Source organism: Furipterus horrens, unplaced genomic scaffold, assembly GCF_987537825.1.
Source record: "Furipterus horrens unplaced genomic scaffold, mFurHor1.1.pri manual_scaffold_3, whole genome shotgun sequence".
Lineage (NCBI taxonomy): Eukaryota > Metazoa > Chordata > Mammalia > Chiroptera > Furipteridae > Furipterus > Furipterus horrens.
In genome coordinates, this window is record NW_028327173.1 from 5,835,407 (window position 1) to 5,856,567 (window position 21,161).

The window sequence follows — 21,161 nt, forward strand, 5'->3', positions numbered from 1 at the left end:
TCTTTGGCAAAGATCACATGGCTTGTGTGAGCAGCTATTTTTGAATCTTAGTTTAAAGGCTAAAGTGATAGTCAGCATTAGGATTTATGTTTTTGTAAAATTCCAGAAGCTGTCTTTTTGCTTTAGGAAGAGTGAGGTCATTAACCTAGAAACTATACATTTTAAAAATGGTTTCTTAACCATGTTTCTGTTTTGTGCTAGGAAACCGTATTATCATGGGTAAAAACCATGTGTTTCGTTTCAACCACCCGGAGCAAGCACGGGCTGAGCGGGAGAAGACCCCTTCTGCTGAGACTCCCTCCGAGCCTGTGGACTGGACATTTGCCCAAAGAGAGCTTCTGGAAAAACAAGGAATTGATATGAAACAGGAGATGGAGAAAAGGTAATGTACAGATATGGTGTGGCCCGCATGACCACTTTTAAACGTATAGTAGTAGCATTTATGAAACAGCTTGGTGATTTCACCATGTGTTCTTTTTTCTCTCCTAGATTACAGGAAATGGAGATCCTATACAAAAAGGAGAAGGAAGAAGCAGATCTTCTCTTGGAGCAGCAGAGACTGGTAGGAGTCCATCCTGAATTCTCTGTTAGGAAAGGGGCAGCTTGTTCTCACACCTTCTCTGCCCCACAGATGAGCACACGCCTCTGTGGCTTATCCCTCTCTCACTGACACAACACATTATTCTCATTTTCTTAATGGAGAACAAACTTACAGCTCCTGGTAGCCTTAGCCTGAAAAACTGTTCATAAAGGTACTATTTTGTGCCTTTTATGTCTTAAAGTCAAATCTTCTGTCAAAACCAAGTGCTATAGGTGGGAGCTTTTCTGGTAGCCTTTGCCTCTTGATTGTGGTTTTGAGTATGCATCAGTGGTGGTTCTCTTAGTAATAATTATGCTGCTTATTGGATTTGGTGGGTGTTTGCCTTGGTTTTGTTTCTCATCACCTGATAGTACTAATTCTCTGCTCTTGGGCTGACTTGGGGGTGGTTCTTGTGCTGGGCAGACTTTTTCTTTTTTTTTTTTAAGTTAAACTGTGTCTATAAGTGTTTCTACACAGTTGCATGTGTTAATTCTTTTCTGTTCCCCTGCATGGAATCTGCATCCTCAGTAAGGGTCCCCACGGCATGCAGGATGACAGCGGAAGCAGGGGCTATACAACCCACTCAGACAGGAGAGAGAAGCCTAATTTTTCTGGGTTTAGAAAGGGTTCAAGTGAGCAGCTGGAAAGTTGGTTTAAGGTTGCATCCTATAGAGCTAACAACTTTAGCATTTTATGATATTAATTTCCCAAGTTTGGTAGAAACTGAATCTCATGAATAAATAAGTTGATCCATTAATTAGATTTTCCTTTTTAAAGCCACCCAGTTTTGGTTAACATAGCCCTGGTTATAAGAAGCTTCTTGTCATCCATTTGGTATGTAAGGAAAAGGTGTAACAAACCTTTGTATTCTATGAGTGCATTTTGGGAAATTTTCAATTTTTAAGGTTTATGGACTTCCTTTAAGATTAGGGGGCATTAAGAAGAAAGCTGGAATACTGGTTTCTTCCCTTAACATAAAGTGAAATGCTGCATGTAAACCACAGCCTTACAGCCGTGCTCTGCTTTGGAGAAGAGAGGCTACTGCTAAATGGGCCAGAAAAGCCAAGGGCTTAAGCAGAAGCGGCCTCTCCCAGGGCAGCTCTGTTCCCAGGCTTGGCAGTGGGATAACCAGTTCATTTGTTATCTTGGAAACTATAATAAGCCCCCCCCCACCCCCCAAAGAATGGATTGTAAGAATAAATAAAGTGCTTGGGGCAAGACAACAGCAGTGTTATATGTAGAGCCTCTTCAGGAGGCCTAGTTGACATTTAGTTTTTAATGAAAACAAAGATTTAGCTACAATGTGATTAGGGGCTTGAAAGGTTTATGACACATAAAAGAACCTTTTATCTTAATAATGTAGTATAATCTAATAACATGCCTCTGATGGTCTATGAGAGATCAGACGAGGACAGGTATAAATAAGCTTTATTTATGATTAACAGTAACGCCTTGTAATTATATAGTGCTTTATAATTTACAAAGAGCTATAACATCCATCACTGTTTGATTTCTGAAATAACCCTCTTTAGTAGATATGTATATATATAAAATTAGTAATATTCTTAAATTTTTATTTTATTTTTTTCATCACCATTTACCGTCCTATTCCTTCCGCCACCTCTACCTACCCTCCTTCCCTCATTCCACTAAAATAATTACTATTACCTCCAGTTTATAATGCCTCCAGTTGAGGAGGCCAATCTAAAAATGCTGTCCTGCCCACTCTTAAATGCCTATTAAGCCATGGGTCTGCGGCTTAAACTTGAGTCTTCTGGCAGACTTCACTGTTCTGTTCAGGAGAGCAGTGCTTATCAGCCACCTAGGAGTCTTGTTAAAATGCAGTTGCTGATTCATCAGGTCCGGGGTGAGACCTGAGATTCTGCTGCACTTCTAACCAGCTCCCCGGGGATGCCCATGCTGCTGGTCCCGGAACCAACTGTTGAGTAACTCGGAGCTGGTGAGAATTCTGTGCCCTGAAATAGAATGATCATTCACAAAGAGAATGTAAATGTCTCTAAGACATACTCGTTTCCAGGGGACATACTTAGTCTGCAAGTAATCAGGTTCTGGTTGTCATTTGCTTTGTGTATCTCAAAGCAAGCTAGGATTTCAAGAGCAGATCCTTAAAGCAAGGAGGTTGCTTTCCTTCCACAACTCCAACTCTGCATTCCATTTAAACTTCTTGTCCGCAAGAGGAATTGATTTCTTAATGCTTTTGCTTGAAGAGCATCTAGCAGTAACTACTGGATAGGAAAGTATTTTTATGATCTTATATTGGCCAGCCAACAGATATATTTCAAATGTGCCCTATGAGTAAATATTGAGAGTATACAAAATAATTATTATTTAGTAAATATTTCAAAATATTTATTATATGTACTCATTTTTGCATAACGACAGCATTAAAAAATGGAGTTTTCTGTTATGATAGTTCCCCATGTGCGTCACACTGTTACATTCTCTTGTAGCTAGTGCCTTATTGTACACCTGGTCCTTTCAGTGCCTGCTTTTCTACACATGTGTTTTGGGTACCTTCTTTCTCCTATTTGTATAAGCTTCTTGCAGAGCCTCTTCAGGAAGCCTACTTTGCATTTGTCATTTAAGGAAGAGGGATCTTTTAGTGACATGGGAATTGGCCAGACCTGACTAGTTTTTTTAACCCTTTAATGAATGAATCTAAATATCATAATTTTTTGACATGAGATAGAATTTCCATCTTGGCACATAAACTTTGCATATAGGCTTTCCAGTATGATGGTCATTATGTGATGGGGGTATGTTTGAGCTATATAGAGAAAACGTAGTCTACAGAGTCAAATGACTGTATTTTATAAAAGAAAGGAAATTATGGCCACTTGATTTAATATGAGTTCTTTTGAATTGAGGTAAACTATCTTATTTATTTATGTTTTATTTTGGAGTTTAAAGACTTTTTATCTCAATTATGATATTAAAGCAGTGATGAGGATATTAGTTATATCCTAAATTAAGTAGTGTTCACTTTATCCTTAAGCAATTTTAAAAGAAGAAGGAACCCAGAAAAAAAGTGATAGTTGTCAATTATGTGGGAAGAATCAGAGTGAATTTGTGTTTTTGTAAAACACAGTTTCTGCATATTTGCAAGAAAACCTTTTTTAGAAGTCAGACATACTTTTTTCTCTTAATGTAATCTTTTATTACTTATAAAAGATTAGGCATTCTGATTTTTTAAACTAAAAAGGAAAAGGAAAAAAATAGCCTAGCTATAAACTTAGTTTTATCTGCTTTTTATTGCCAAATTTTCAAATAGATGGGGGTTATAAGTCAATTTAGTGCCCATTTATGGACCAGGAGAAGTAAAACAAATCAGTAGCAGCTACTCAAAACTCGGGGGTCAAATTATTATCATTGTTTAAGGTTTTTTGTTGTGGCGGTGGTGGTTCCAGAGAAAGTAACTAGCCGTGGGAATCTTTGGAATGGAAAGCAAGCTATTTATCAGTTTCGATTTATAAAAGCTTTACTAGAGATAATTTTGGTGATTACAGCGAAGTAAAAGAGAATATTAAGTAAGAATATTTTCACTTACTAGGCTAGCTTACACTTTCTAGTGAGTGGTGTCTTTTCTCTGGAACTTTTATTTCTGAATAGAAATTCTTCCTTAATCTTGTTCATCCTAGGGTGTTGTAAATCCAACACCGCTTTCATTTAGGTCCATGTTAAGGTTTACTTGTGTTAGCTAAGACTAACTGCTGATTATCGAGTAGGTTATTACTTAAAAATCAGGCTGCAGTTTTAGGCCTAAGTGAAATATTTTGAAAAAGAAGTAATGGTGCAGAGATAGCTAGAAAGAAAGTTAGGAAAAACATTTTAAAATGGATCCATTTCACATAGACAATAAAGTCTGTGTGTTTTATGTGTTATGTGATAGGAAGAGTTGTCACTTAAAGTGATATTTTTTCAGATAGCTAGAAATGGCATGGGGTTTTATAGAAAACATCTCTGAGCCATATTTATTAAAGTATTAACTTGGGAAATTTTAAATGATGTTTAATGAAAGTATATTTGCCTGGCTTAATTTATGTTCTGAAGTTTGATTTAAGTGTGAGAACATAGCAGACCCACTTTAAGGATCCTTTTATGCTTTCTTGTTCTCTGGGTGACACCTCTCTCTAATTGTGTAAGTGAAATGGATCATTGTGACATGACACAAGAAAATAGCAAATCCAATGTATGCTCGTAGAAAGGCTAGTTTCAAAACCCTCTTTTCTTATAGAAAAACAATTTGGTTTATGAGAACCTCACATGGTCTGCTAATAGAAATTCTTAGCATTTTTAACACAGTCCCTGTTTGCTGCTTTTTCTACTTTCTCATCTTCTAACTTTTTTCTAGGGCTGCTCTTTTTAGTAAAGCTAAACCAAATGTGGCCTCCTACAGCCTTACTAACCTTTTGTTAATCCGCCTGCTCGTCACATCTTGTATGGCATCTGTGCTCACTCATGGGGAAAAGAGTTTCTGGAAGAAGCAACAGCAATAACCAAGGCAAATGTGGGGAAGTGGCTGCATGGGTGTTAGCATGGATGGGGCACAGGTTTTACTTCATTTTCTTGAGATAGTGGAGGTGTTATTTTATACCATTTTGTTAATAAGTTCATGTGACCTAAGAGTGAGAGATGCACTCATGGTGTTGGTCTTCCTAAGACATTTGCTTGCAGATTTCATCACTTAGGCCAGAACATGAAAATTTGGATTAGTGTTACTAAACAAACAAACTAATCTTTACAGTAATAATAATCTACATATGCATATGTCTTAATAGACTTGCACATCATTTAGGGTTTTTGGTTTTTGTTTTATAGGGGTTTGTTTTGTTTTTAAATTTGGTTAAGGCTTTTTTACTTGCTTTTTCTTCGATTTGATTTTCATTTTTTACATTTTAATTTTGGTTATTTTGGGGCCATTTTTTGATTTTGTTTTTCCAAAGGACGCGGATTCTGATAGCGGGGATGATTCTGACAAGAGGTCCTGTGAAGAGAGCTGGAAACTGATTACTTCTCTGAGAGAAAAGCTACCTCCCAGCAAGTTGCAAACCATTGTTAAAAAATGTGGCCTCCCCAGCAGTGGGAAGAAACGAGAACCTATTAAAATGTATCAAATACCCCAAAGAAGGCGCCTGAGTAAAGATTCCAAGTGGGTCACCATCTCAGATCTTAAGATTCAGGCTGTAAAAGAGATTTGCTACGAGGTTGCTCTCAACGATTTCAGACACAGTCGGCAGGAGATTGAGGCCTTGGCCATTGTTAAGATGAAAGAGCTCTGCGCCATGTATGGGAAGAAAGATCCCAACGAGCGGGACTCCTGGCGGGCAGTGGCCAGGGATGTCTGGGACACTGTTGGTGTGGGGGACGAGAAGATCGAAGACGTGATGGCCAGTGGCAAAGGTGGAACTGATGTGGATGACCTCAAGGTTCACATAGACAAGCTGGAAGACATTTTGCAAGAAGTCAAAAAGCAAAATAACATGAAGGATGAGGAGATCAAAGTCTTAAGAAATAAAATGCTCAAAATGGAAAAAGTCTTGCCACTGATTGGAACTCAGGAACAGAAAACCCAAGGAAACCACAAGGCCAAGGAGACTGCCGGTGCTGCTGTTAGTGGCAGTGGTGAGAACGATGCACGTAACGCAGACCGTGGGGAGCTTGGGAAGGAAGAACGCGTTTCCCAGCTGATGAGCGGGGACCCGGCTTTCAGACGGGGGCGTCTGCGCTGGATGAGACAAGAGCAAATCCGGTTCAAGAACCTGCAGCAGCAGGAGATAACAAAGCAGCTGCGCCGGCAGAACCTGCCTCACAGGTTCATCCCCCCTGAGAATCGGAAGCCCCGGTTCCCCTTTAAGAGCAACCCTAAACACAGAAACTCTTGGAGTCCCGGAACACACATCATCATCACAGAAGATGAGGTTATAGAGCTTCGAGTTCCGAAAGCTGAAGATGAAAAGAAAGGAAGTAAGGAGGAGAGCCAAGAAAAGGGTGGCAGAGCAGCTTCTAAGGATCCCCAGCTACCATGGGGCTCTCAGGGCGCGCGAAGTCAAGATCACATCCAAGTTAGCAAGCAGCATATTAATAACCAACAGCCACCTCAGTTACGCTGGAGAAGCAATTCTCTCAATAATGGTCAACCAAAAAGTAGGCACTGCCAGGCGTCTGCCTCCTCGGAGTCCTTAACCTCCCACGCGGGTCAGCCCGCTGCCGATCTGCAGACTTTCCAGGCGAAGCGCCATGTTCATCAACACCGTCAGTCTTACTGTAATTATAACACTGGAGGTCAGTTAGAGGGCAGTACTGCAGCCCATTCTTATCAGAGGCAGACTGACAAAGCCAGCCACTGTAGCCAGTTTGTAACACCTCCACGGATGAGGCGACAGTTCTCGGCACCCAATCTCAAAGCTGGTCGGGAAACCACAGTGTAAAACTTACTGGACAAACTTGAAATCCTGGTGGAGCAAACAGGCAATGGTAGCTTAATCGGAGTTGGTTCTAGCCTTGGCCTTGAGTTCCTACTATTTACGTTATTATTTGAATGTTGAGTTCCTGTGGATATTAACTGATTTTAATATTGTCAAAGCATAAAACACTGGTAAATGTTTCAGCACCTCCCTTCTGTTTGTGTACCATAATGGGCAGTTTCTGGAATTCTGGACAAAACACTGAGACCTCCCTTATTTTTTCTGAGACTTTATTCGCGTCTTGGTGCCTAGATAATATACTTACATAGACTGGTCTTGCTTTTTAGTGTAAGTTTATTATGTTTTTATAATGCCTCTAAATTGATCTGATAACCAGGAAGGCCTTCCTCTTGGTTTGTGCAGACATTCAAATGGGGAATGTAGAATTAAATGTCTGTTATTTCCCCATAAATGTTAGATGTTAGTTTAAAAATAACATGAAACTGTGTGGACACAGCTTTGGATTTCTCATCCATGTGTGTTTCTTTTTAAAAAATATATAATTGGACTTTTCATAAGCCAAAATTAAATGTCTTTGGACATATTTTATAGCACAGAGCTTTGGGTCTTCCACAGAACTTCCACATCTTATTCTTCTACATGTTACATAGAACTGGTTCATTACGGTTTTTTTTTTTTGACTATATAATTGTCAAAATACTGAAATCTTTAAATTGGCACCATATCTGGATTTTTGTCTGTGGTTTGCATTTTGAAATTTAATGTATTATTTCTCACACACACATTGAACTATTCACCAAAATCATGCCAACAGAATTACCAGCAAAATCCTTGTATACTCTGAGCAGTGTGTATAAGTTTATAGGGAGATTATTTGGTGGAGTGAGGAAAGCCGTGGGACATGGGGAGGAGGAGGCTTCAGCATATGGCTGTGTGCTGTGTATTTTCAGTAGATGATGAAATAATGAAATAGGTTAACTCTGGTTGGGTTTAGAATAAAGGAGATGATGTATAATAAACTGTTCTTTGGTTACCGTAGTAAATATTCACAGACACTCAAGCAAAGAGAAGTCCTGATGAACATTTATTGTATCAATACCTCATTTTTACTGTTTTGTGGTATCAGTTTGCCTCACTGGAGAAGACACTAAAAAAGATGGATTTTAATGAGAAGAAAAGAATAGTTTTCTACATCTCTTGACTGTGTCAGAAACTTTCTTAAGAGGCAGTGTGAAGAGCCTGTGACATCTGCAATTGCCTGACTTGACATTGTTGAAGATTTCCAAGTCACATGAAGTCATCAGTCAAACACTTGTCTTCCAGGTGGTGTGAAAAATTGCAGCCAAGAAGCCTTAAAGATTGTGATTATGTAGTTTTTTCTTTTTTCCTTTGGTATGGGCACTATGTTTTATTAGAACATATTTTTAATCATAGTATTTTTTCTTTGCTTCTAAGAAAATGCTTTCTTAATGCACAGAAAGTTGCTTCCAATTAACTTTGGGGAGATACTTTTGCTTTTGTAGCTAGAAGAGTCCTAGTCTTCGATTGAGGTTTTATGCAGATTAGGCGTGGGTGAGTGATGTTTGTGATGCTTGGCTAGTTGGGATGACACTGTCCTGTAGTGTGTGGTTTGAATGTACTCGGTAGGCTCCTTCACATCAGTCACTTCATAGCATCTCATGTAAACCCCAGTTTTGTCCTTCTTTAGTCTTCTTAGATATAGATATGTTAACTAGTCCTTTCTTGCAAAAAAAAAATCATTTTCTAATATTAGTAATAATATTATTATTCAGCTTTCACCTCAGGAGCAAAACTATGTTTATTTCCCTAACTTGAGAAAACTTAAGGATAGGTCTGTATATATTCATTTTTATGGTGGCCTTTTCATCTCATTATGGGCAGATGCCTCCCTTTTCCACTAAACAATGGGAGTGAGTTCCTGCTGGTGACCAGGTGACACTGTAGAATGAAAAGTAACAGTATTTTCATTTGCAGCTATGGGTTGTGATAAGCACTACAGCCAGACTGATATTCTAAAGAATTAGGTTCGTGTTTGTGCTTCACCTGCTGACCTTGCTGAAATGTTTAGGTATCAATAGGAGCCCTTAATTTCAGATAATCAGGAAGAAATGAACCAAGGTTTTATTGGTTGTTAAATGTGTTTCTGAATTCATCCATTTGAGAGCATGTGGTTGTCTTAGGAAATAATTTTTGTTTCTAAAATTACTTCATTGACTCTTTTTACTGAGTAACTAATACCATGCTTTTGTGAACTATTGATATAGCCTATATTGCCATTTGTTTTTTAATTTAACAGTATTTCTCCCTAAGCTTAAATACAATTAGACCAAAGAGAGATGGTCATCATTAACCTGTTATAATAATTGAAATATTCCTAGCTATTATGATAGCAAAATGGAGGGGGAAAAAATGTTTTTGCTATTGAAATTATATAATGATCTGACAATAATGGAAATATAGAAGAGTCCTAATTAATTGGTATAATTTCTCAAACCAGAATGGTATTCCTTAGAGAGTCAAAGACATTTTGCTTATCTAATAAGTCTAAACCAAAGGGCTTTTCCTTTGTATCTGCTTCTAATTCTTTGTAGTGCTTGGAATTGTTTCTTTCACTAGAAATTCAGTGAAGTATTGTTTATTCCACTGAAGTGACTTGAAGTGACCACTTATGCTTTAGGTGCAGGTTGATCAACGCTGAAAAAAAATGCAAAACACAGTTTACTGTTTATTCCACTGAAGTGACCTCTTGTGCAGATTGATGCTGAAACACAGCTAAACAGTTTGCCACACCCGTCTCTGTATTAAAGGCTATTAGACTACAGGAAGTTACGCAGATTTCCTCCGGTCAGCTCCTGTACCCCTGTGCCTTACTGGTCCTTTGTAGACTTGCCTTAATGATTTGTACAAAAGACTGGGAGGAGGGGAAGCTGCCATGTTCTGGTGTACCTTCATGAAGATGCCTTCTGAGGCACAATGCGAAGTCTGTACTGTTAGAGCCAGGTTCTGCATTATAAGCGGTTTTCATAATTGCCCAGTTTATGTCACCCTTCCGAGATTTTATAATCTGCTCTAGATACTTAGTTTGAACCACTCTAGATTGTGAAATGTATTGGTTTCCTCCCCTCATTACTGTAAAATCTTTTTATTCATGAGCAGTGGATTTCTCCTTCGATTTCTTAAAAAAACAAAAACAAAAACAAAAAAGGTTGACGATTGTCTCTGAGTGTATGATCTACCTTATCAGAAAAGGAGAGTTTGTAATGTTAAAAAAAATAAAGTCCTCATTCAATAAAAGTTGAAATCATCTTTTAAGAGTGTGATTTCTCTCTGACATAGGGGGAGGGAAAAGTGAAACAGGGCGATGCTAATAGGCCTGATCTTGACTTTTACTTATTAAGGGGTTTTGCATTTGAAGGTGATTGCAAACCAAATATATATTTTTTTCAATTTCTACATGAACTTGATTAGCTTAAGCTTTTGCTTTTGTTACCCTTTTCTAGTTATTAAAATTCTGTCTTAAAGGGGATCTATAACCTCTACTTTAAGCTACATTTTATTTAAAAACTTTTCTATTATAAGATGAATGAAGTGATATCAAATAATCACTTTTTGATTTATTTGCATTTACCTTTAACTGTTTTCAATTTTTTAAAATGAATCTTGATTTGACGTTTTTAAAAATGAAAAGATATTATCCCCTTCCTTTGAGATAGGAACTAAATTTCTAAAAAGCTTTGAGCAACTGTCTAGCTCTTCTTGTTTTTCTCTAACCACTGCTTTTCTCCACCCAGAGCATTGGTGCTTTGCTGGAGGTGAAATGGGACAGAGCAGAAGATTTTTGTGGCCTAGACCATAAGTCTTACTGAACATTTGGACATGACATTTTTTTCATATTGAAACACACAATCACACATTGTGGAGCAGAATATAAACCTACATGAGGTTTTTTCCTCATGACTTTTTAGAAAAAAAATGAAATTTGGAACTTGAGAGAAATGTCATGCTTGGATTGATTTGCTGCAAGCCTCATATTCTTTCCCTTCAGGTACTTTGTGTTTTCTGCCATTGGAAAAACTGATGGAAAAGTTGCCAAGACCTGACCACTGCTAGGGTGACCCAGATGATTCCAGTGCAGTATGATGTGTGTAGTGACAGTTGTGTGCACAGGGTGGGAATGGAGAGAGTGGGAAAATGCTTTTGAAGCACCGAGCCCTGAGCCAAGGGCAGAGTCCCAAAGTACAACTGGGAGGTTATCCAAGTGAAGCATGGCAGGGGTGGGAGGAAGCAGGTCAGGTCCAGGGAACTAGGAGTAACTTGGGGTGGTCAGAACACCAGCTGTGTCGAAGGGGAGTAAAAGAATAGGGCAGTTGGGTGGACAAGGGCCAGATCCTGGCATGCTAAGGAGTTGGGATTTTATCTTAAATGTATTGTTGGGAAGCTACAAACGATTGTATACAGGGAGATTACATTATTAAACTCACCGTTTAGAAATGACCGAAGTTTGGGTAGGAGGATGGGTTGGAAGGAGGCAGGTCCAGAGCCCAGTGCTCCAGTCGGGAGGTTGGGGTATGAACTACACGAGAAACTGCTTTCCAAACAAAGGCAGGAAGAAGGGAGAGACTGATAGAATATTGGCAGGTAGCATCAACAAATCAGCTTGCAGGTGGGGTAAATCCTGTGCATACAAGCCAGAGGTGATGGAAGCTCTTGCCTGGATCATGGTTGGAAAGTGAAGTAGATGAGACCGAGACAGGACTGAGAGACTGGGCGAAAACAAGCTGCTCAGTCTGAGAAGAGGTGTTGTGGGACCCTTAGAACGATAGATCTGAGCTTGTGTCCACCCAGCTGCTGCTGGTGTCCAGTTCGAGGTGTTGACAAGAACTGGGTCATGGATGTCTCCTGACTGTTGCTTGCTCATCTGCCATTAAAAGAGGAAGGCAATATTACCAAAAGGAGCCAAGCCTCGAACATTAAAAAACAAACAAACAAAACAGCCTAAACAGAAAGCCCAGAACGGTGAGGTGGTTTTTTCCTTACATGCCACCTCCTTCAGAGATGCCCTGTTTAATTGTGGCACCATCATCTCTCGCCTAGCATAGTGCAGTAGCCCCCTAACTTGTCTCTTAACTTCTATTCTTGACCCATATCATCCATTGTTCACATAGCAACCAGCATCATCTTTAAAAACAAAAATCGTATCATATCAACAGCCTCCAGTGGCTTCCCATTGCACTTGAAAATCTGAACTCATTTTATTTTTATTAAATTTATTGGAATAACACTGGTTAATAACATAGATTTCAGGTGTGCAACTTTCTAGTATGACATCTGTATGCTCTCTTGTGTGTTCACCACTTGAAGCCTTGTCTCCTTTTATCACCAGATATTTGATCCCCTTTCCCCTCTTCGCCTTGCCCCCACTTCCCCTTCCTCTCTGGTTACCAGCAATCTGTTGTCTGTATCTATGTAAAATCTAAACTTCTTATCGCAGCCTACAGAGCGGCCCGGGTTTTGGCTCCTTGCCTGCCTCTCTTGACTTCCTCACTTACTCTCACACTGTAAGCCCTCTGGACTTTTGCTCCTTCCACATGCCATGTTCTCACCTCAAGGCTTCTGCACTTCCTCAAGCCTGGACTCCTTTCCCATCATGTTTAACTTCTCTTTCAGGTCTGCGTTTCACGGGCCGCTTTTCCTGCCCCAGGCCAGCTCTCACTGTTTTAATCATGGTGACATGTAGTAGTCTGGGTACCTGTTTCGTTCTTCCATGAGAATATAAACTCACCTGGAATACTCTCGTTTGCTTCCTGAGTCATCGGTACCCATTACCCAGAAGAGGGGTTCTCAGGCTGTAGTGTGCATCAGAATTCCCTAGGGGCTCATGAGAACACAAATTGCTGGGCCCACTCCCCAAGTTTCTGGTTCGGGACGGGGCCTGATCGCTTCTGCATTTCTGTTAGTTCCCAGTGGATGCAGATTCTACTGTGTCAGCAGCCACCTTTGAGGACCATTGGTCTAGAACAGGAGTTCACAAGGTTTTTGTAAAGGGCCAGGTAGTAAATAGTTCAGGCTTTGTGGGCCCTTTCGTTGCAACTGCGCAGATATACCGTTGTAGCAGAGAAGCAGCCATTGACAACACGCAAAGGAACAGATGTAGTTGTGTTCCGATAAAACTGTTCACAAAAACAGGCAGTGAGCTAGATTTGGGCCTGGCCATAGTTCGCTGGCCCCTGATCTAGAAAATAGTCACTTTTGAGAACTCTTCGTTAGAACATCAATACATTACTGTGTATCTGAGCTGGAAGACAGTTGTGTGCCAGATGCTGGTGATTCAGTGGTGAATGACGGGTCCCTGGCCTTGTGAAGTTGACAGAATTGTGGAGGAGACAGCTGTTAGACAGTCACACCAATAGTCATACAGCACCTCTGTGCCAAATGACAGGGAGAAAATACAGGCTGCTCTGGAAGTTTACTCCCAGGTGTCTCGGGGCATGCGAGGTGGGGCCTTTCCTTACCCTAAGCTGATGACCTTTTCTGTTTCACTGGGAAAAAGAAGCAATCAGAAGGAAACTTCCATTTCCTCCCACTTGTAGTTCTGCGTGCAGCTGTGCCCACACCTGGCCGGGCCCTTGTTTCTGCATCCGTCTGTGTCACCTTCTCAAGGGCTTAGGTTAGTTTCTCTCCTGGATTGTTCCTGTCAGCATACAGGCATCGTTTCCTTTCACACGTTTCCCAAAAGTCCCTCTTCCCTGTGAGCTGTCACTTTGTTTCTGGGGCTTTTTTTTTTTTTTTTTATATATGGGAATTCTCCTTGAGAGAGTTTTCTGTACTTATTTCTCACTTGACCACCTCCCATTGTTTCTTTTTATTGTGTCTTCTCCCCATCCTTGCTTGAACTCACTCTAGTCAGACTTTTGTTATAATAGTATATTTTAAAATACTAACTAAATGCTAATAGCACTGTGGTCTTTTGGTTGCCGGCTAAGCTCATACTACAGCTGCCAAGAAAGTAATATTTCATCAATAGGGAAGGAAGTTCAGAGGCAGTGGTCCTAATTTTTTCTCATCCAAACAGCTAGATAATAGTTACTGATACTGATAGAGTTCATCTTTCCCGGTATTGCTTTTCTCTGGAATGGCTTGATGTGTAAAGGTCCTACTTAACACAGTATAACATTTAAGGGACACATGCATATCCTCCGTCAGAATCCCCCTTTCTCTACCACACCCCAGAAAAAGAGCTCTTCAATCTGAGGAAGCAGGGAGTGCAATTAACTTTTATTTTTAGCATTTACCCATTACAGACCATCTGGTGTGCTTTGTGGTTTTCCCCCCTAAGCGCTTACCTGTATGCCTGTCTCTTTATTGTTGTTTCCTGCCTCTGTCTTCTCTTTTCTGTTTCTCTTCGCTGTCCGAGTTTCCCCCGCACTCCTCTCCCTCTCCTGTGCTCACCTCCTCTCTCCTACATGTTGTCTCCTTTCTCTTCCTCAGGACTACGAGAGTAAACTGCAGGCCTTGCAGAAGCAGGTTGAGACTCGGTCCCTGGCCGCAGAAACAACGGAAGAGGAAGAAGAAGAAGAAGAAGGTGACACTTTGCCGTGTATATCTTTTAGATCCACGTTATCAAATTCATCCTTTACCTGTGACCATAGTTGACCCTAGCATTTGTTGACATTTTACTGTGCCAATTTGATGATTTTCTAAGGATACTCAATGCCGAGAATCCAGGCTGTGTTCTGTGAGGTTGGCGTGGGGCTGTGATCTTCCACACGAGATTTCTGAGCAGTCTTCACATAAACCTCTTGGGCAGTTCACGTGTACTGTCCAGTATTGCTGTACATGTGAAGTTCATGTACATGTTGCAGAGAAACACAGAGCTTAATCTTTCTTAATATGTCGTGTTCTGTTTTCTGATTTATAGTTTATGGCAGGGGTTTTCCAGTGAGGACTTTGGAACATATCAGTGTACACTAAATGTGCCTTTCTTAGTTCTTTCAGGGTTTCTCAGCCGAATCAGAGCTTTGTTGGTTATGGCCTTACTTTACAGTATAAACACTGGTCACGTTTCACTTCCCGACTCAGCCTCAGAAATTTCAGACTCCAAATTAACTTTGGAGCAACTCTTAATTTATGTATTGAATTCTTTATTTTTAAATATCTAGGTTAAAGAAGACTTTTCCCCCTGTACTAGAAAGGGAAACAGATATATATGGCATCGTAGATATATGAGGGGTTTTTCTCTCTTATGATCCACACACATTAGAGGTTATCTTTCTGAAAAAGGAAGAGAAATCTATTTCTTTGATATACTGTTTTAAAATAAACAGGATTTTAAAGAAGTTTTCTGAAATGTATATACTACTTTCATAATACCAACAGAGTTTAGTAAGCTTTCCTAAAAATAAGAAAAAAACAGCTGACTGGAGAAAACCTGGAAAATACCTCACTTGCTAGGAGAGATGAGGTACGGCGGGCATAATTCCTACACGGGCGTGAGTCACCATGAAATACGCTCGTTGCTCTTTCAGTTCCTTGGACGCAACATGAATTTGAGCTGGCCCAGTGGGCTTTCCGGAAGTGGAAGTCTCACCAGTTTACTTCGCTAAGGGACTTACTCTGGGGCAATGCTGTTTACCTGAAGGAGGCCAATGCCGTCAGTGTGGAGCTGAAGAAGAAGGTATGGGGGAGGGGGGCCAGGGACCATCCGGAGGCAGAGCCGAGCCTGATGGGGCTCTGGCGCTCACCCTGAGCTAACCTTTCCTTGGGTGCGTTCAGCTGCTGCTTGCCCTGAAACAGGTTTATATATGCCTCTTATTTAATGTATGTGCTTGGAACATAGTAGGTACTGATTAGATGATTATTAAGTGACATCTTTAAAATAACATGTTTTCTAGCTTATTTTATAAATAAGGAGACTATTCCTGATAGCTGGCGAAGCTTGTCAATAGAAATATGCCTCTCTTGGGTTTCTGTAATTTTTAGTTTTCTTTTAATTTATTTTTAAAGATTTTATTTATTTATTTTCAGAGAGGGGAAGGGAAGGAAAAAAAGAGGGAGAGAAACATCGATGTGTGAGAGGATCATCCATCCGCTGTCTCTCACGCGCCCCCAACTGGGGACCTGGCCCGCACCCCAGGCCTGTGCCCTGACTGGGAATTGAACCAGCAACCCTTCGGTTCACAGGCCAGCACTAAACCCACTGACCCACGCCAGTCAGGACAGTTTTCTTTAAATTTTTAACCATTCAGTCTGCACCTTTGAGGCAGTTTTGTGTAGCGGACAAGCGTGTGTGCTCTGCACACAGACAGCCGGTCCCAGCTCTCCTGGTGTGTGGCCGCTGATGGCCCTGTGTCCTCCATTCCCTCAGCTTGACAACGGTGCCTGCCACCCAGGGACTTTGTAAGGGGTGAAAAAGTGAATGTTCTGTATGTTCCACTGTCCAGCAGTGTCCTGACTACGAAGATTACACTGGGGGGCAATGTTGTGTAGTAGGTAAAAAGCACAGACTGCCTGACTCGCAGAAAGTTCATTATCTTCCCCTGGGACTGTATTCTAGTTCTGTAAGATGAGGGTAAGCGTCTTCTCCATTCATAATCTGTGCCACCCATCTCATTTTGTGATTATTTATTGATTACTCCTTCCATCAAGTAGACTAAAGGAAGGCGGGGGGGACTGTGTCTTTTTTTTCTTTCTGCTATATGTTAGCATCTAATCAAGTATTTGCTGGTGAAAATATAAAGTGATAGTGAGGAATAAATGACATGGTATGTACAGAGCACTTACCATATATAAACACATTTTTAAAAAGATTTTATTTATTTTTAGAGAGAGGGGAGGGGAAGGAGAAAGAGAGGGAGAGAAACATTTGCAAGATTGATCTCTCGCCTCTCACACACCCTGAACCCAAGCATGTGCCCTGACTGGAAATTGAAGCTTTGACCTTCCAGTTCTGAAACTGGCGCTTAATCCACTGAGCCATACCAGCCAGGGCAGTAAATACATTTTAAGAGTAGTAGTTGTAATCCTCTGAATTTAAAATTGAAAACTGTGACATGTTCCTCTCTCTCCATTAGTGAAAGACTAGGTAGATTCATTCTTGGGTCTTCTGTATAAGTTCAACAAAAGTCTTCATCTAGTCAACCAAAATATATAGTATTATGATTTTAGTTTGTGCAAAAATACTGTGTCAGGCTAGGAAAACAAAATCTTAAAATAGCTTAATTTTAAATTAGGATTATTCTCTATGATGAGTTTATAAGTGGCTGAGGGTTTGTTTGTGTGTTTTCCAGTTAATCACAAGCTATTTGTTGAGCATACACAGTACTATATGTTTGACTTCTTTTCCATCAGGCATGATTATATTTCCTTGTCTCTGAAGCTTACATCCTGAAATCAAAGGCCATGTGCGGCTGCTTTGTTTTTCTGTTTAGGTGCAGTTTCAATTTGTGCTGCTGACTGACACGCTGTACTCCCCTTTACCTCCTGAATTACTTCCCACTGAGATGGAAAAAGCCCATGGGGACAGGCCTTTCCCTCGTACCGTGGTGGCAGTGGAAGTCCAGGATCTGAAGAACGGAGCCACACATTATTGGTCATTGGAGAAACTCAAGTATGAGACTTACCATAAAGCCAGTTGTTTTACTTGGGAAATAGTAATGGGCTGAGAGGGGCGTCCTTCAAACTCTGTTCTCTGAGCTCTCACTACTGCTTCCTTTTTTGTTCTTGTAAATGCTGTCTCTGGCCAGTGATATTACTCTCCATCCGTTTTCTTCTAAGTGAATGAATCCCACTCAGCAAACACCTTTGTCATTTGTAGATAGGATTTAAATTTACCCTTCATAGACCCTCTTATATTTTAAGTGTTCTAACTTTATGGTACCTATTTTTGTCTTAGATCTAGTAATTATTGATCTTTTCTGTCCTGGATCTCAGGATGACCAGTAATAAACAGGAAAGATATAAAGCAGCTTCCTTTGCTTTTAGTATGATGAGGTATTTTTCACTGTTTCAGTATAGTTGAGATACAGTAGTCCCTTGCTATATTGCGGTTCACTTATTGTGGCCTCACTGTATTGCGGGATTTTTAAAAATATATTTAATGTATCATGGATTTTTCGCTATATCGCGGGATTTTGCGGTACTGTAGACGTATGTTGTTAAAATTACGTAGATTTAAGAGTGTAGAATAAATGTAAGGGTCCTACTTCGCAGGGGGGTCTTGAACGTAGTACCCGCGATAAGTGAGGGAATACTGTACACCATTGAACAATATTTCTCCTGACTCGGTAGAGGTTAGGTAGCCATTCTTGACTTTTGGTGGCTGATCTCTAGACCCAGACACTTTAGATACTGTTTTGGTTTCTGTACTTTTAGCCTTCCTTTTATTTAATATCATTAAGTGATGGAAGCAGCTTTTTAAAAAAATTTTGCGTGGAACATACTTCCAAAGTGAAACTTCAGGGCAATCCTGTGATATTAACCCAGCGCATTTCTGTTCGCTCTGTAGGCAGAGGCTGGATTGGATGCGAGAGATGTACGACAGGGCCGGGGAGGTGGCCTCCGGTGCCCAGGAGGAGGGCGAGACCACGCTGAGCGGCAGCGATCCGTTTTATGATCGCTTCCATTGGTTCAAACTTGTAGGAAGGTACGTGATGATTTTATTTGACATCTTTTAAATGATAAATAGTTTTATTTTAATTCTTTAAAACTTCGGCATGTTCTACAGAAATAAAAGAAAAGGCCCCATTTACAATCTGGTTCACTCCTACACAACCACTCTACCATTTGGTATATTTCCCTTCAGTTTATTTCAACATCCATATTTGTTTGAAGTCTCAAACTTTTAAAGTAATTGATAGTCTTCCCAGATTCTTAACTCATTCACAAAATTTCTTACAGTTGAACAAGACCGATTTAAAAGAAAAAGAAAACCTGTGTCTGTATCTAATAGTTTAATATTGTGGTATGATTCACAACTTATCAGACTGCACCCTCTTCATGATCTGAAATGTCCTCACTTTTTTTTTAAAGCAATTCAGCTCACTGTAGTCTGTGCCAGGGTGAATTAGCTGCACACCTTGGTAGTTCCTTTGAGTCTCTTTTCTGTAAACATACTTTCAATATTTAATGAAAATAAATAGTCCCTGAGTTAATATTGAGGCAAGTTCTTAGAGGTTTAGAATTTAAAAAGCAGAGAAATGTAAGTTTTCAGCTTAATGATTTCAGAATTTAAATTGTTTTTCAATTGCAAAATCTTCCTGACGGTTTTAAAGGACCTCGGTGAGAAAGGAAAAGCTGAAGTCATAGTATTTTGAAAAAGATGAAGTGTTTTTTACTCTGCTCTGATAGTGGAATGTTTTTAAAGAGATGAATTGGCCAAACAGGTTTATCCACGCAAGGCACATTTTTGCTTTGCCATATACCAGTTTGTTCATGCATTTTGTTTGGTGCCCCCAGATGATATGGGAATTGGAATAAAAATTTAGGCATTGTTTTATCTAATATTGAGGGGTCCTTTGAGGCCTGGGTCCTGATCTTTTGTGCAAACCGGAGAATATAAACGTTTCAGGGCACATTTTTTACCTGGGATATTCTACTTATGTGTTTTTTTTTTGCTTTCTTATTCTAAGGATCATTCATTGTTCCCTTTCACCTGAATCAGATGATTTATGCTTATTTTATCCTTTTGCTTTTCACTTGCTTTTATTGTGTGGATTCCTCAGTGGGTTCTGTGCTGCTGGCACCTGTAGCTTCCTGTTTAACCAACTATTCCTCTCTCCTTGGCTGTGTCATTTGGCGTCTTACCTGGTGTCTAGCTCCCCCATTTTCCATGGCTGTGTGAATGAGCGCCTTGCCGACCGCACACCCTCCCCCACTTTTTCCACGGCCGATTCCGACATCACTGAGCTGGCTGACGAGCAGCAAGATGAGATGGAGGATTTTGATGATGAGGCATTCGTGGATGACACCGGCTCTGACGCAGGGACGGAGGAGGGATCAGATCTCTTCAGTGACGGGCATGACCCGTTTTACGACCGATCCCCATGGTTCATTTTAGTGGGAAGGTTGGTGAGGTTACTGTGAGAAAGGCAAAAAGGGACCAGCTCTTGCTCTAAAGAGGCTCCTTGTGCAATTTTGGATGATCTTGCTTTAGCCAATTCAATTCATGACTTACTGATCTGGTTAGAGGGAGTCCTCAGGCAGTGTTAGTAAGGTACTGGGTCTACTTGGTGCAGCCCAGGGCAATGGGTGAAGGCTACTCGGGGGACTCTGTCTTAAATTGTGCAATAATATTCTTCTAAAGGAGGAAACTCCAGAGGAGAAAGTGATTAAAGCTTAGGAGTCCAGGGTTACAGAACTGAAGAATGTCATTGTGGTCTAACGTTTCCTTTTTGTAGGAATGCGAGTAAGGAAGCATAGGTGAGAACCTGAGAAAGAGCAGAGCAAGCCCAAGGTTAGTTAGGCTGAGCGATCCATGGCGTCAGCAGGAAGCAAGAGGACATCAGTGGAGTCAGGAGGAGTAGTAGGGTTTACTTTCTCCTCAGTCTTCTCAGTGCAGAAAAGAATCAGGAACACAAGAGTTTCCTTTTCATCTGAAACAGATGGCTTCTTTGGCCAGTTTCCCTGAGCCTATCTGTAGATCCCTGGCTTCTGCTAAAATTTTACCTATGGGCTTTGTAATGATGAATCCCATGAAGTTATCTGTGGGCACCATCAACAATGGGTATTTGTTCACCCGTACATGAAACTTGCGTGGTAAGTTTAATTCACCAAACTGAGGTGCTGTCTCCGGCTCCGTCCGTCAGTGACCCAGGACTCTCCTGCCCACGCTCCTAATACCGGTGTCTTTGTCTACGTCCAGTTTTCATGCTGAAGTAATTTTAATTACAAACTCAACAGAGCAGCATTCACTGGATTAACCAAAAAGTATGTCCAGGTTTTAAGGTATTAAATTTAATGAAATGGTTGATTAGAACCACATCCTGTTGAATCCTTTCAAAATAAGGGAATTATGTCAGTGTTAAATGGATAAGCACCCGTTATCTAAAAGTTCAAGGGCAACGGTCTCCTGACCCAGTAAAAACATAAGTTTCTAACACTTAGCTCATAGTGTGGTG

At 40.4% G+C, this 21,161-nt stretch overlaps 1 protein-coding gene across 8 annotated transcripts in view; it reads left to right on the top strand.

Moving 5' to 3' along the window:
- KIF1B (kinesin family member 1B) overlaps positions 1–21,161 on the top strand; it is a 132,275-nt gene that overhangs the window by 72,201 nt on the left and 38,913 nt on the right. For 4 of the 8 annotated variants that reach the window (XM_090268568.1, XM_090268571.1, XM_090268570.1 and 1 more), the window contains 7 exons: positions 202–382; positions 490–562; positions 14,536–14,629; positions 15,573–15,721; positions 17,475–17,653; positions 18,551–18,688; positions 19,860–20,108. In XM_090268568.1, the coding sequence (XP_090124694.1) occupies positions 202–382; positions 490–562; positions 14,536–14,629; positions 15,573–15,721; positions 17,475–17,653; positions 18,551–18,688; positions 19,860–20,108 (1,063 nt within the window). Of the gene's footprint in view, positions 1–201; positions 383–489; positions 563–5,544; positions 7,985–14,535; positions 14,630–15,572; positions 15,722–17,474; positions 17,654–18,550; positions 18,689–19,859; positions 20,109–21,161 lie in introns of those variants that run through there. The other 4 variants (XM_090268573.1, XM_090268574.1, XM_090268575.1 and 1 more) reach the window with 2 other exon arrangements.